General features: G+C 34.9%; 1 protein-coding gene across 2 annotated transcripts in view; it reads right to left on the bottom strand.

Moving 5' to 3' along the window:
• Positions 1 to 15,136, bottom strand: part of VWA8 (von Willebrand factor A domain containing 8) — a 185,946-nt gene that overhangs the window by 83,688 nt on the left and 87,122 nt on the right. For both annotated transcript variants that reach the window (XM_037377396.1, XM_037377397.1), the window contains 4 exons: positions 6,080 to 6,155; positions 5,286 to 5,421; positions 3,873 to 3,992; positions 1,754 to 1,959 (listed from right to left, as the gene is read on the bottom strand). In XM_037377396.1, coding sequence (XP_037233293.1) covers positions 1,754 to 1,959; positions 3,873 to 3,992; positions 5,286 to 5,421; positions 6,080 to 6,155 — 538 coding nt within the window. The remainder of the gene's footprint in view (positions 1 to 1,753; positions 1,960 to 3,872; positions 3,993 to 5,285; positions 5,422 to 6,079; positions 6,156 to 15,136) is intronic.

Below are 15,136 nucleotides of genomic sequence, written 5' to 3'. Positions count from 1 at the left end.
GAAACTAAAGCTGCATGTTACAAATTTGTTTGGATATTTACACTTGACTTTGCAAGAGGTGAAAATTTAGCAGATGAGAAACTTCCCTGCTGATCTGTGCCCAATGTCCACGTTGAAGTGACCATATTAATCTAATTAAGTGAAGGACACAGAAGCAGAGAGTAAATGCCCTTAAGAAAATTAGGAATGCAGCAATTCCAGTCTTCAATTAGATACTGTTCACAGTCAAAGAAAAAAAGAATTAAGCCCTATGTTTCCACATGGGTTAGTGACAGAAGACACTGCAACTTCAGATTACAGATTACTCTGAAACAAATGATGAAGGAAAGAAGCTAGGAAGGTAGGAACAGCCAAAGACTATGAAGACATTCCAGGAGGAGTTCATTTAACAAAAGCCCTAAAACACCAGCTTTTCACCAGCACAGCAACTGTTCCTCAAATCTGTAATTTTTCCACTTTCATTTCAAATGTAACTCTGTTTAGACATCAGCATGTACATGCTCTATCATTTTGCTAAACAAATACCTATTAACTGGTAATTGATCCTAATAAACTATTTTGCTTATGTCTTTTATTTGGATGGATTCCTCAGCTTTTAGATCTGAATTTTGTTAACCCTTAGTAAAAAGTTACAAATATAGCATAATTTTTTTATTATATTATCGCTGCCACAGTAGCACTGATTTACTTTGTCTCAAGACCTTACTGCAGCCTAGAGACCATTTAGCACAAAAATCTACCCTCCCCAGAGATCCAGATGAACTGAAAATTTTTAAAAGTAGTAATTCTAAGCTAAGGATCTAGATGTCTGTGTATATGGATGAATGTATGTTCATGAGCAAAAACACAAAACCATCATGCAACACTGTTACACTATGTAGTGTTAAACATGGGAACAGTAGATCAAATATTTTGTGAGAAATTATATTCTGATTGTAATAATTACATTAATATTTCCACTAATTAATTTTTCAATCTATGATTCAGTAATTCAAGAAGTAGTCTATAAATTAACAAATCATCAATTCTGTGATTATAAACAGAACAAAATAAAAGCACTGCTATTTAAAAATAATATTAAGATAGTTTATATTGCAAATACTTCAGACAAAGGGTATCCTTCAATTTATAAAGATAGAAGTCAGGCCCTACTGTAATCTTTTTTTTTTTTTTAAAAAAAGACCAATATTAAATCAGAATTCATGATTTTACAGTTAAAATGTAGGAAGCAGTCATGGATCCTAAGCACCTGTTTGCTAAGTTGTTATCCATCTGACTTCTTCCTTAGAAAAATTCCACCAGTGATGTATTACTGTTACGCAACAGGAACTTATTTTCTCCCAGGAAATTATTAAAAAGAATTTTACAGCAGCATAAAGTGAACAGTTGCACTGTCCTGGAAGTATTGTATGCTGAATATGGAATTTTATAATGAAGGTTACTATGAACATTGCATACTGTATTCACAGTATCAATCTGAGATTTTCTTACGTAATAGAAAAACAGACACTCAGGGGTTTTTTTATATCTATAAATAAACATACAGAAAAAATACCTGCCTGTATACATCTGATTATTACCCTCAGACTATCTGAACAACTGAATATGGTGATTCCTTCAAAATACAAAACTTTTCAAAACAACGAAATAAAAATGCATGAACAAATAATGGCATCTTTTTCTAAAACCTTCAAGCATTAAAAAAATTAGTAGTGATGAACTCAAGTTTTTAATGAAATCTGACATACTATACCTGTAAATGTTTTACAATATTCACAACTTCTCTAGTTGAATAGGGATAGTTAATAATTCCTTGGTCAGCTAGGCTCCTGAGTTCTCCAAAAGCAGCCACCAGTTTCTGAAGAATTGGTTCTGGAACATCAGGACCATATTGTCTAAGCATAGCCAGTTCAGACTGTGGTTTGGGATTATCAACAGCATGGCAACTAAAAATGTCCCCTAAAAAGAAAAAAGCATACAGTTAAGTAACTTATAAAGAGATGGCATCACAACAGCCCCTTTAAGTTTCATACAGCACCTTAAATGGAAAAGCAATGGCTCAAGAGGACACAAAGTACCTGATTGTTAACACAAAACAAGACAAACTACTTTGAAAAATGTAAAGGACAAACTTGCTATGAAGAACATTGAGGTTCCCAGAAACATGGAGTTGTCTCTTGCCATTTTAATGAAAGTGATCACATGGGAGAAATTTACTTCAAGAATAAATACAAGTCAAATGAATGCAGAAAAAAAGAAAAAAAAGGTTTAAAGAAAGAGTAACAGGCTGAATGGGACCAATTTGTGAACACCTTGAAAACACCACAGGAGGCAGGGAAATCTTGATATGCAGGAATGCCCTAATGCAAACCCAGGTGAGAGGTCTAGAGGAAATACTAGATTTCTAATTCCCTCTCTGAAATTTGGCAAGATATTCTTTCCATATATTTGCATTTTATTGGTGCCAATAATTTAATGTATAAAACTGAGTTTATTTGTAAAGGGTCCTTTAACAGTTGTACAAAACTTTGCAGAAGAATGATTGGATCTTGCTGAAAAAGGACTTGGATTAAAAGCAGAAGAGTCCCTATGCTTGAAAAATAAAATCAATAAAGAACCCCAAAACCTCAACCAAGCCTTGCCACATGGGCTAAAAGCAATAATGCTAGGATGATCAATTTTACTTAAAGGGTCCATGTAAGGAAGGAAATCGGGTCATGCAAAAGAAATAAGGTATACTAAAACATCTTGGGGCAATATAGCTGGATGAAATTCAGAGCCAATGAGTCTCTGACAAGGAACGCCCATTCACGGGGAACTACATTTATAAAACAAAAAGCTATCATGCAATATGGAATTGGGTTTGCACCTGCTTTTATGAGTACATTATTATTTCTTGCAGAATAAGCATTATGGCCAAAACTAACAGATAAAACCACATAAATTAAGGTGCCTACACATAGATGGCTATGCTAACATAAACAACACAGTCAGTAGAGTCTGGAGGGCTATTCAGTTTGTAGCCCTGGTGTAACACTGCCAAGCCTTTGTCTAAGTCCCGTTAGTCTAACACTGGACTACACAGGCCAATAAATTCTTTGTCCCTTGCTTGTACACAACATAAATTCTTGCTTCTGCTGTAGGATGAAGCTGTGGGGAATCTTTGCTGATACACCGGATTATCAGGACCTGCCAAGAACTTTCTGAAACGAGGTTGTTGTGGATATGAAAAACTTTGATGTGAAATTTGGACAGCCTTATCTGAAACTAGGATGAATTCAGTATCTTGTCAAATATATATATATTATAATAAGGCCTATCACACACGGCCATGGGCATGGAGAGGCTAACGAGGATTAATAAGCTGGTAGCACAGTGCTAACATCAAAAAAATGGACAGCAGCCTCCACTGCTGAGAGGAGAGAAAAGAACCATCCATCAAGCTCCCATCTCCTGTACTGAAGAGAACAGCACCTGGCTTAATATAGGGGGAAAAAAATGGTGAGCTGTTGTGTTAACCACTGATGTCAGGTATCAAGCTGCTTACAGCTCATGTTTTTGCTGTTATACACTCATTAATGAAGATTTCTTGTAACCTTGCCTGTCTGCTGTGTTTGTCTAGACCCCATAAAACAAAATAGTTGTAACACAGATAACCACATATAGCTGCTCACTTCAGGACAAGTTTGGGCATTTTTACTAAGATATGTAAAGTTACATGTTAGTCTTCAAGCTGAATCTCACCTCTAATGTCTTATGTAAAACAAAGTATCAATATGCATAAGGACTCCTTCTCCTCATGAAATCTAATGAAAACAGTTATTCCGTTAATCAGTTCTATTAAAGATCACCATTTAATATGAATCACTTACCTAATGTGCCAAAAAAGTCATTACCCAAGAAAGGAAATCCAGGTCTATTTGCTAGAACAATCATTCTAAAATCAGGATGAATAACTATTACATTTTCTCTCCCCTCTACATGAGCCTGATCTGGAAAAGAAGTGAAGTTTATTAATTGCATATTTAAGCTTTGTAATTATGAATTAACTAAATGAACATAATTAGATTAGAAGAATTCTTCCAATCTAATTATTTTCTTCTTAGAATTAAAAGAAGAGTTACAAAAAAGGCTCAATAGCTTCTTAGCTTGTCATTCAACTATGGGTGTTCTAGGTTTCAGTTTAAAGTTTCATAATCTGTTTTATGAAAATTTAACTAAAGTGTTTCATTTTAAAAAACATAAAAATGCACCCACTGTTCTTGGAGTGGGGACTACCTATCCTGTTTATATTTAATTTCACCAAAATGTTGAAGCCAATGGTGGATAAAATGTTTTGTGTTTTTACATAGATCTAGGAACACAGGACTGAAAATCCTCCTGGTTATTACAAAAAACTGTGAGAAACCAGACATACATGATTTCACACATGTGAAGACGCTGTTTCTCCACAATGACTCAGACTGGCCCCAGTTGTTCCCTTGCAGTATGTTTCCAGTGGCACATGGTGTTTGGGGGAATCATTTTACCTCCTCTAAAAAATCAGAGTAATAATTGTGGCTGGATAGCAAGACATTTTAAAAAATGCCCACCTACAGTTTATAATGACAAGCAAAACTCAAGTGTTGTGCCATGTGAGTGCTGAACGATTGCTCCACTCATAATTCAACTTGTTCCCAATACTGTTAAAAAGAAACTAATTACGTATAGTGTCTACTAACATCAAGAGGGCATTTCACACATGGTCTTTCTTTGAAATATAATGAAAAATATTTAGCTCCTACAATTCACATGAATTAAATTCCATTAAATTATAAAATACTCTCTTCCTGCAGGATATATTTAAGTAATATAAGGATATGCAATATTTGATTAGATTAAACCCTTAACAATTCAACCTTAGATATACTCATATCTTCAATTTCAGATCTGATCAAGTTATAACTGTCCAGATGGGCATAACCAAGATCATAATTTGGTCAACTATGTCTTTATTTCTTATGGTGAATGAGAAGCAGAGAGGTCAACTTACAGTTCATTGGTTTGCATTTTTCTTTTTAAATTTTTCAGTGAAATTCACAAAAACACTGATTTAAGAAAACCTTTGTGACTATTGCAAAAGTAGTAAAGAAAATGACTGTAAATTCTTTAATTGTTAACCTTTTACCATGAAGTACTTTTTCCATTTGAACTCTTTTGGGTCTCTACCTAGTAACGTAATTGCTGAAAACCAGAAACATTCTGCATTTTACTGTAAATAATCAAAACGCTTTCTACCTACTTACTGGCAACAATTCGCCTTCCATCTGACAAAACCATTTCCCCACTTTCTACTAAAGTTTTTAAGATACAGGTAACATTTGTTGGTGCTTTGTCTGCTTCATCAATTACCAAAATACGTCCAAACTTCACTGCTTTCACCTACAAGAGAAAAGAATCAAAACATCAGGACCTGCAAACTGCATGACTGATTTCTCAGTCAGCAGCAGTGACATCTCAGTGGCACTGAGACAAGAAAGGGACTCAGAACAGACTGAACTGAGGCAGAGAGAAGAGGAGGCAGGTGACACAAGAAAGCTAGGTGGTTTTGTTTCTTAGGATAGGGACAGAAAGGTCTGTACTAGGGAGGGAAGTGAGAAGCCTGACTGAGAATGAACTGGAGGGCTAACAGAGAAGTGCAAATGCAGTTTGCATCTCAACTGTCAACATGTAGCTGAAAGAACTGAAGAATGGCTGCAACAGCTGCCTGGAGTCCAACTTAGCAGGTAGGTGTGAGATGATATAAAGGAGAAGGAGGAAAATACCACTCTACCAGTTAGAATGTGTCAGGTTAATACTAAATTATCTTCCATACTCATTCTGTGCGTGCAGACTCCCAAGACTATCATCTTAATCACATTCAGCACAGCAAACATGGCAAATGTAACCAAAGTAAAAGTTAATGAAATGTTACCACATGACCATGCCATGAAAGGAATCCAATCACAAAGAATTTTCTTATTTGAAAAGCCACCATGTTTAACTACTTGTTTTAACTGAAAAACATTTCCAAATATACAATCCAAATGTTACTACTAACCAGTGATGAATCTTCATATATAATAAGACCGTCTTTAACAGAAGGTTGTAGGGTAAGGCTTTGAACAGTGGTATCCCTGAAATGTAGAAAACCAGACAGTATTAACTAAAAATACACAGGAATTTTAGTTACAATAAAATGCAAAATGAATGAATGAAAAACTGAAGGGTCTCTTCTTTTCTAAGAGGAAAAAAATCCTCATATTTTTTTAGGACTCTTGAAAAACTGGAACTGAAAACAACACTGTGCCAGCTTGGTGGTCAAAGGCGAGTATCCCTGTCTCTGCCACGGCTTTCACAGTAGTTCACAATTTCTCACAAACCCTAGAAATGCAAACACTGAAAAGTGAATTTGTATCTTGTGCATGTAGGCACATTACTACTGCTACTACCACTTCTAGTTAAGCATGCTTAAACTGTCATTTACATGACAGGCAAATCTCCCCAGAAGAGCCAAAGAGGAATTTGCAGTATCATAGACAAATCAATAACACTTTAATTGCTCTTCTCCATGTATCACTAAGAAAAAAAAAGACTAAAAATACTCATGTGGAATTCTAAAAATAGATTATTTTTATTTCTATCTAAACCATACCAGATGGAATACTTTGTACTAGCACTTGCTACATTTTATATCATGGACAGTGCAAGCTGTTGGACAGGACAGAGGCTTTAATAGCAGAGTATTTATTTTTGAAATTCTATTTGTGTTTGAATGGCTCAAATTATTATTTTTTCCTTCAAATTTTAAATAGCATTAATTAAAATGTCATGAGAACATTCCTTAATCTTTGTTATTTTCATCTACTTCAACCATCACTGAATGTAAAGATAAATAAAAACTAGTTGCAATTCAGAAAGGTCCAGCAACAGACATCACCACACTGGATTTATCTAGACAAATTATGCCCATAACCTAGAGAAAACCCCTCGTGACTGTACAAAATACTTGTCAAAACCTTGGTCAAGATCTGCAAAACCAACCCCATTTACCTTGGGGTTTACAGGGATCAATGAGTTACGGAATAGTCCAGGGGTGGGTGATGACAGAAGGTCCCCATGATGCCCACGGTTTCATGGGCAATGGGATATACAACCCAAGCTTAGGGTAAGTAGGCTATGCCATCCCTTTCCCGCTAAATTTCAAAATTTGTATTAGTCTGTGTCAACAGAACAATGGACTACCCATGTGATGAAACCTATCAGGAGAGCCTCACTTATGCTGTTTGAGATCCACACGCTGATGGATAGGTAAGGTTGGTAACCTTTGCATGGCATGTGAGATTTGATGTAACAAAAATCTCTTACCTTTTCACAGTCATGTTGTGTAACAAAACTGTTTGCTTAACTAAGCTGACTCACTGTTCCATATATCCACCTTACTCTACCTTTAATTTTCTAAGACCTTGTAAAAAACCAATAATACTCTGATAAGCTCCATGAGTACAGGAAATCAAACACAGTACTGTTTGCAGTAAACTATTAAATGGCCAGCTTCTAATTACATTTTTAAACTGAGAGCATAACATGCACATTTCCTTTATTTGAAACTGCTGTCAGCAGGATTTCTGTCCCTAATAACTAATAATTTCTTGTTTAGCTTTAAACTCATGATTGATTTATCCCAGCATCTCCCATACACAGTAATAAAGCATATGGTGGCAAGAGAGATTTTTGATGTTTAAGCTACTTCACATCTGAACTTTAATCCAGGATGGGAACAGTTACAAAGCTGGGAGCACCTTCACTTCCTTCAACCCCACCAAATGTGGCCTGTCACAAGCAGCAACACTCCCCAAAACAGTTATATTCATATTGTATTCACTTGCAACATATCATTCCTTAAATCACTAAAGTAAGCACTTATCTATTCTCTTAGAAATCCTACCATGAACATAAAAACAAAGCCTCTGATATCATCCTGCTTGTCTACCCATTTCTACGCTAAGCAAAGAAATCAATAATGAATCAAAAAGTAACAATAAACCTATGATTTTTGCTTCTTGAACACAGATTATTTAGGGATTGAATTCTCAGACTGTATGTAGCAGCCTACCTCCATTACCAGTTATCATTTCTGGCTCAAATTTATACAGTCACCGATGTAGCAGAATTTTAAAATGTGTAAACCAAATCCTAGAGTATATGAAGGCACAGTCCCAGGTTACTAATTAGTCAGGAATAATTAATGGAAAAATGCTCTAAGGAATTAATTCAAGGAGAAAAGAGAAAGGATTTGTCAAACCTGAATTGTGATCCCTTTAAAGTAATAGAAAGGTGAGAAAATGGGAGGATCTAAGGAAAGCATAGGCCAAGAACAAAGTAAAGGAAGATGAAGCATTACAGGATGTTTTACATATCATAAATTTGTACTTAGCAGTCAATGCATGAAAAAAGTAAAGTGACCAGAACACGGCAGGAAAGGGAGATCTCTAGTGGTGGTGTGGAAGGGCATAGGTAATGACAGAAGAAAAGACGTAAATGTCAAATGGTGTTTTAATTTAACACAAAATGTGTATTTTACTTTTGGTAAGCTAGTTAATCCTGTGGCTCTGCAGAGACTACTTACAACTCCCTAACTTACACTTAGTATCACCAGCAGCCCACACAAATCCTTATGATGATCTCATCCTTCAGGGAAGACAGAATTGACTGTAATTAGGGGGAAATAAACACTAGAATTACAGTTTACTTAAGCGCTATTATAAAAGTTGTATAAATCAGAAAAAAATGCAGAAGGTATCAAAATGAAAGAACAACTGACATCCTACATCTAGCTTCTAACTTCTTATTTTATCTGTGGTTCCTTCCTTTCTTCTACTTTACTGTTATTCAGCCCTAATATTTTAAGGAAATATTTCAGGGGATTTGCAATGTATTATAGAAGTTAAGTATACAGCCAAATATTAATTCCATTGGCTTGATGACATAAGTGAATGCAAAGCTCCTGTACTTGCTTAGGCTATTACATTCGGCCATGTATATAAGAATGATTTTGCCAAGGTGAGTACAGATTAATGTTATTTTCCTTTCAGAATCATAAGCCATGTAATTAGATCTCATTAATTTCTGTTCTTCAGAAATGTAACATGACCTAAACACAGTAAAGAATGGCTAAAAATAATTTGCATCCTTTGGGTTTTTTTCTTCTTAAATTTCCACTTTGTAATTATTTATGTAAATTTAAGGACACTGAAATATAGAGTAATGAAAATATGCTAAGTCTGAAATATTTCTGAACAATATGGTATGCAGATTTTCCTAAATGTAAAATATGTCTGGCACTCAAAACGCTAGACTGTAGAATTTCACTCCCACAGGAAAGGAACTAAAAATTGTAATTGACATTCACTTACTAGTATTAGCATCTTAATATTAACTAGGCTCTAACAAAGACATGAATATCAAACCCTCCTAATTTCATCACATTTGGCACCCAAGATGAAAATAGTTCTGACAAAGAAGCAAGACTGTGGGAATGTAGAAACGAGTGAGAAAAGCTGTCTGACATACTGTCATCCTACTCAACTGAACTGACTTGTCTTCTGATTGTAAAAGAAAAATATGAAAAGCTCACTAACGTCTTTCCTAAGAACGTATTTTTATTTTTATCAAGCAAGCCATCCTCATAAGCTCTCCATAAAAAAAAAAATAAAATTAAAAATCAGAATAAAATAAAGATCTGCTACTCTGCAACTCTTCTGACAGTACCACTCAACTCATAGCAGGACTTCTGAGAATTCTTTTGATGTTTTTTTGTTTATTAGCTCACATTACTGCCTTTTATTTATTTTTTTGCTACTGGTGCATTATTTACCCTAAAGGCAGCCTTTTCTGAGGTCTACAAACTCAAACATACTAGTCTGTGACAGTTACTATTTCTTTGACAGCAATGACCTTCTTTCTGGGGAAGAACTACGAGATGTAGCAGGAGAAATTTCCATCAACCACAGAGGCTGTTCAGTCCACTCTGTCCCTGTCAATTTACAAGACTTACCAAAATTCCATTAAATAATAGAATTGAAAAAAAATTACTCTAAAAAAGAGGAGAGGAAGGAACTGTACCTGATAGTTATTTTGTTGTTTAGAATAGAATTCGCCTCTACATAAATCCAATCAATGTGTTTCAGCATGTCTTATTCCAATCATGTGAGACAGAAAATTTTTCCCAGGCTCTTTCCAAATGAATATTTAGAGATATTTGGAAGAGCTGAATATCTCTATCAATAGACCTTGAAACAGGGCAGGATGGGAGGCAAAGATGGAAAGAAAGTAAATTGACAAGCATTCTGGATATCCTGTTTTGAGAGACAGGAGCTGAAAATAGCCAGGAGGAAAAATTAAGGAACAAAGGAGAATTATGTTCCTCTTCTGAAATTTCTATTAGCTCATCTGGAGGACTCCCTGGCTGAAAGATGCTTCTTTAGAGAAATTAAATCAATGCGTGAAATTCTTCATTAAAAATGCAGTATATGTGACATAACTGCAAATACTCCTTGTATGTTTTGACATTTGTCCTCCCCAGAACACTGAAATGTAAACATCAAACCAGAATTTGATCCATTATACAATTTACTCACTATCATCTAACTTAAAAAAAAAAAAAAAAAAAAAAAAGAAAAAAGAAAAGAAAAGATATTACAGTGCTTTATTTTTAAGACTTGAGTCCCCAAGGAGACTTATGCCCAAATACAGGACCCAGTGTCTGGACCTCAGTTAACATCAGAGACATCCATATTCACTGGAATTACTCCATCTTGACAAGACTGAAGAATACCTTCCTGGCTTTTGTATGTAGTTACACTGAGGCTGAAAGGGTGAGAGAGTATCTATGGAAGGCAACCTTGTGTTTTAAGAGTTGGTGCTCATGGCAACAAGCTTAGATAAACTAGATTCAGATTTGGCCTTCCTCTTAATTCTCCAAATAGAACTTTAGGGTAGTTGAAAAAATATTAGAGACAGAACATATGCTTTAATAATTATTGATCTTCATTTCTGCAAGATACCTATCTAAATACCTATGTACATAGAGATATATATATATCTTCTCATTTACGTTTCAATCAGACATGAAAATACCCATCTGTTGTGACCTAGTTTTAACAGTATTTGAAAAATAATTAGGCCAACAGCCATCTGAAGTTGTTAATTGGTTAGCTAATTCACTCATGGATTACCCTGGTGAAGAGTAGGCAATCTTAACACAAAGAAAGAATCTGCATGATTTTGACAGTTACAAATGAATTTCTTTAGATAACCTATCACACAGCCATTGCACTGCATGATCTGACCACTGTGTTTAGGAAACTGTGAAATATCTGAAAAGCCAACCAGCTGTCTAATTTCTCTGTTAAAATTACATGTATTTGTTTTAAATCCAAGGAATTATTTGGAGTATAAAGGTACTCATTACTCAGTATGACTGCAGGTGGCAGAACAAAGGCCCAAAGGATTTATATGTTTAATTCAGGATATATGCTTAAATCAAGTCACAGAATTACTTTTACGTGCTCCATCTCTCAAAATGAAATGCAACATTTTCACATGATTTGTTATAACAATGTAAGACATTCACTCACCCCAAATGTAAAATCCATAAATTAAGAAACATGACACCCTACAGCTCCCCTTATTGTGTGTAAGAATACATTTCACTGAGTAAACAGCGAGAAACTGTTAGTTCAGCTTTAGAAGAGAATGAAACAACAGGGTCTTCTAACCTGAGCTATTTCTCCGTAACAGCCACACAGCAGGACATTCAAGCTGAATTCAATTCCTACAAAAAGACAAATGAAGTAGCTCTCTAACACCTGGAATCTGACAATAGCAGAGCTAGTCAGCCAGCTTACGAAAAGCTAATGTTGGAAACAGAGACCATTAGCTTGCATGAACTCTTGAAAGGTTTACATTGCAACTCTGTATTGATCAAAAATATATTTAAGAAAAGGGGAAAAAACAACAATAAGAGTAAAAAACCATAAAGACACCTATTTATGCTAGCCAATACATTCGGTGTTTCACAACAAAAAAAGTCATCTTACTGTTTATTTCCAGTCCTGAGCTGTGTAAAGAATAAAGCACATACTATAAGATTACTGTATAACATTAAAAGAAAATATTATAGGCGCATATATTCATGACTCAAAATCATCAGGAAAAGCTACCTAGCCTTTTTTCGTCATGGCTGCCAACAAATAATTACAAACACACACACACACACACCCCTTCACTGTGTTCAGTGGATTCCTCTTAATAAATCAGGGCAGCTTAAGAGCACTTGCTTCAACAACAGTCCACTTCTCTGTGCTTGTTCATTTTTAAAAACAGACCTGCAGAGCTGTATTGGCATTTAAATTGTTTTACATGATCCTATATTCTTTCAAGAGAAGACAATCAAATGCAATTCTGAGAAGTACACTGAAATTCCACAGTATCAGGTGTTCATCTGTGTTTCAGGCCAAGGAAATTATTCCTTCTGAAACAACTTTTTTTAATTAGGATTGAAAAAATCTCAAGTCAATAAGGCTGAAAGGGTATTTTTAAATGATCTCAATAGGGGAAACAGATAATTAGATTTTATACTGATTACATGTGCTGAAAAAGAGGGAAAGAAAATTAACATCTAAAGATTAACTGACAGTTTGTAGTAAGTATCGCTTGTAGGGATACCATAAGCTCATTTTCCTGCCCCAAACCTTTCTATTAATTTGATTGTTAAAGATCACAGCAAAATCACGTTTATTTTAAAAAGGATAACATATGTAAACTCAGTTAATTTTTGGAATAAATGATCAGTGGATTACTGTAATTTATTAGGGAAGTAGAAAAGGCACAACACAAAATGTAGTAGATTTTTAAAATTAATCCTGTATCACACTTTTACTGTCATCAATCACCAGAACAAGCACAGTAACTTTGACAGGAAGATGCAATACCATAGGTAAATTCTTTGAAAGGAAATGTAATATTAGGAGAAACAGAATAAGGTAGCGTAATATCTTCTAAAATAATAGTAAGATTATCAGAAAATAAATATAATTTGTATAGCAGTTAGTATTTTGTTGACAGTGGTGAAATACCAAATTCATAACAAAGCTGAATTGCTTTAGCATATATGTCAATGCCCAGAAAAGTAGAAAACATGTTACCTCAGCCTGATATCTCAGACAAGATATCACACGGATAACTAAGACTTCATATGGCTAATTTATAACTGAGACAGCATGAAGCCAGAATACATCATGGAGACGCTTCTGCTTAAAAATTGCTCATTATTTACACTCATATCACAACAATAAATAAATGTTCCAGTAGTTATCAAACTTGATCTCATTATAGAATATGGTCTTATTTTTCCTGTTCCGAAAACAATGATGAATCTGAAGCTGTTTCTTAATTCCCTTAACTTTAACTATTGTTCCATACTGACACATTTGGGCGTCAGCTAAGTACAGTGCAAATGGACTCCCCCCATAGAACAACTACTGCTGGATTGTCTAATTTTATGAAGAAAAGAAAAACTAATTTTTAACTTTAATTTTTTTTTTCCTACTGACCAATTTTGATTTAGCAAGACATTATTACAGCATACTTAGAATTAGAGCTAAGTGTTGTCATCCAGCTGCTACCTTGCAGATATTGTTGGTAAATCATAGAATCACAGAGTGGTTGAGGTTGGAAGGGGCCTCTGGAGGTCATATGGTCCCATCCCCCTGCTCAAGCAGGGCTGCCTAGAGCCAAGGTACCTAGGACTGTGTCCATATAGCTTTTGGATATCTCAAAAATCAAGGTGTATAACGTATACCAAACTTTAAAGAAAAGGTACTGATACAGAAAAGTGAAAATTATGCCCTCCTGAACCAAGCAAATGTGCTACTTGGAACACAGATGTACTTTCCACTGTTAATTTTTCTTAAAGGGACTACCAAGGCAGAGAGGCTTTTGTTTGCTATCAGAGCAATCAGGAGCAAAACTCATGATGGCAAACAACAATTTCAAAGGGTTCCTGTTGCCAGTTGCTCTTCTGGGCTACCTGAGTTAAAGCCAGTCCAACGCCAGCAGAACAGAGATGGCAGCTTTCACAGGTCTTGAGTTGACACTGTGTACTGCACAGTATTCTAGTTCTCTTTTGCTGCCTAAATTAAGATTTCAGAAAAGAATAAATTACATGTAATTTTTTTTAAGCTCATGCGTTAAAGACTAGAAGTACATTCTAATGGAAGTTAACACCGTATGACTCCAAATGTCTTCAGCATGTAAAATCTAGCACCTCGTTTATACTAACGGAAACTACTATAAAAAGTGACTGAATTTTACATCTTAAAAAAAAAAAATAAAGCCGCCATAAATCAAGCTTGCATCAGAAACAAAAGGATAAATACTGTAGTTCTGTAATACAGTCTACAGAAAAATAGTAAATCCAAGGAGGAGAAATACTTGTAATTAAAATTTAAAAAGCAGCTTGACAGTATAACTTAATTTCAAATAGATGCAAACCTAAGTGTTTACTTGACAATAAATGTCTAGTAAAGGACATTTTACTCCAGCAAAACCTGTTCTTTATGTGCAATTATTTAATAACTTGATGATAAGTAAAATTGATCTTTTTTTCTTCAATCACACCAAAGGAGCCAACAGTCTAAAGTCCATGATACTTTCTTCTGATGTTTTTATGCAGGAGAGCTGGGAGCTTACATTTTCATATTTATCTATTACTCCCATCAGCACTAAGAAAGATTTTTATAGTCTTAACAAGGCATATGTTCTTGTCTGAGTCTTCTCTAAAGCTTTAATTTTTTTTTTCTTCCTTCTGTGGAATCTTCTTTGTCCAAGAGACTTCATAATTTAAAGCAAGATATTATGAGTTTCATTGAAAGCAATTTTCCTGACTCAACACAATTTGTTTTACAGATCTAAAATTTAGTCTACCAAATTTAATTTCAGATTTTTGTGTAGAACCACTGGTAATTGGTTTCCACATCACTCATGGGAGATGACAAAAGTAGTAGTAACAGCAAGGTTCATAAAATGATGAGGCTCTCCAGGGTTCATGCATTTA

The sequence above is a fragment of the Falco rusticolus genome, chromosome 2 (genome assembly GCF_015220075.1).
Source record: "Falco rusticolus isolate bFalRus1 chromosome 2, bFalRus1.pri, whole genome shotgun sequence".
Classification (NCBI taxonomy): Eukaryota; Metazoa; Chordata; class Aves; order Falconiformes; family Falconidae; genus Falco; species Falco rusticolus.
Note: the sequence above shows the minus strand (reverse complement) of the source record. Positions and strands in the feature narration are given on the sequence as shown.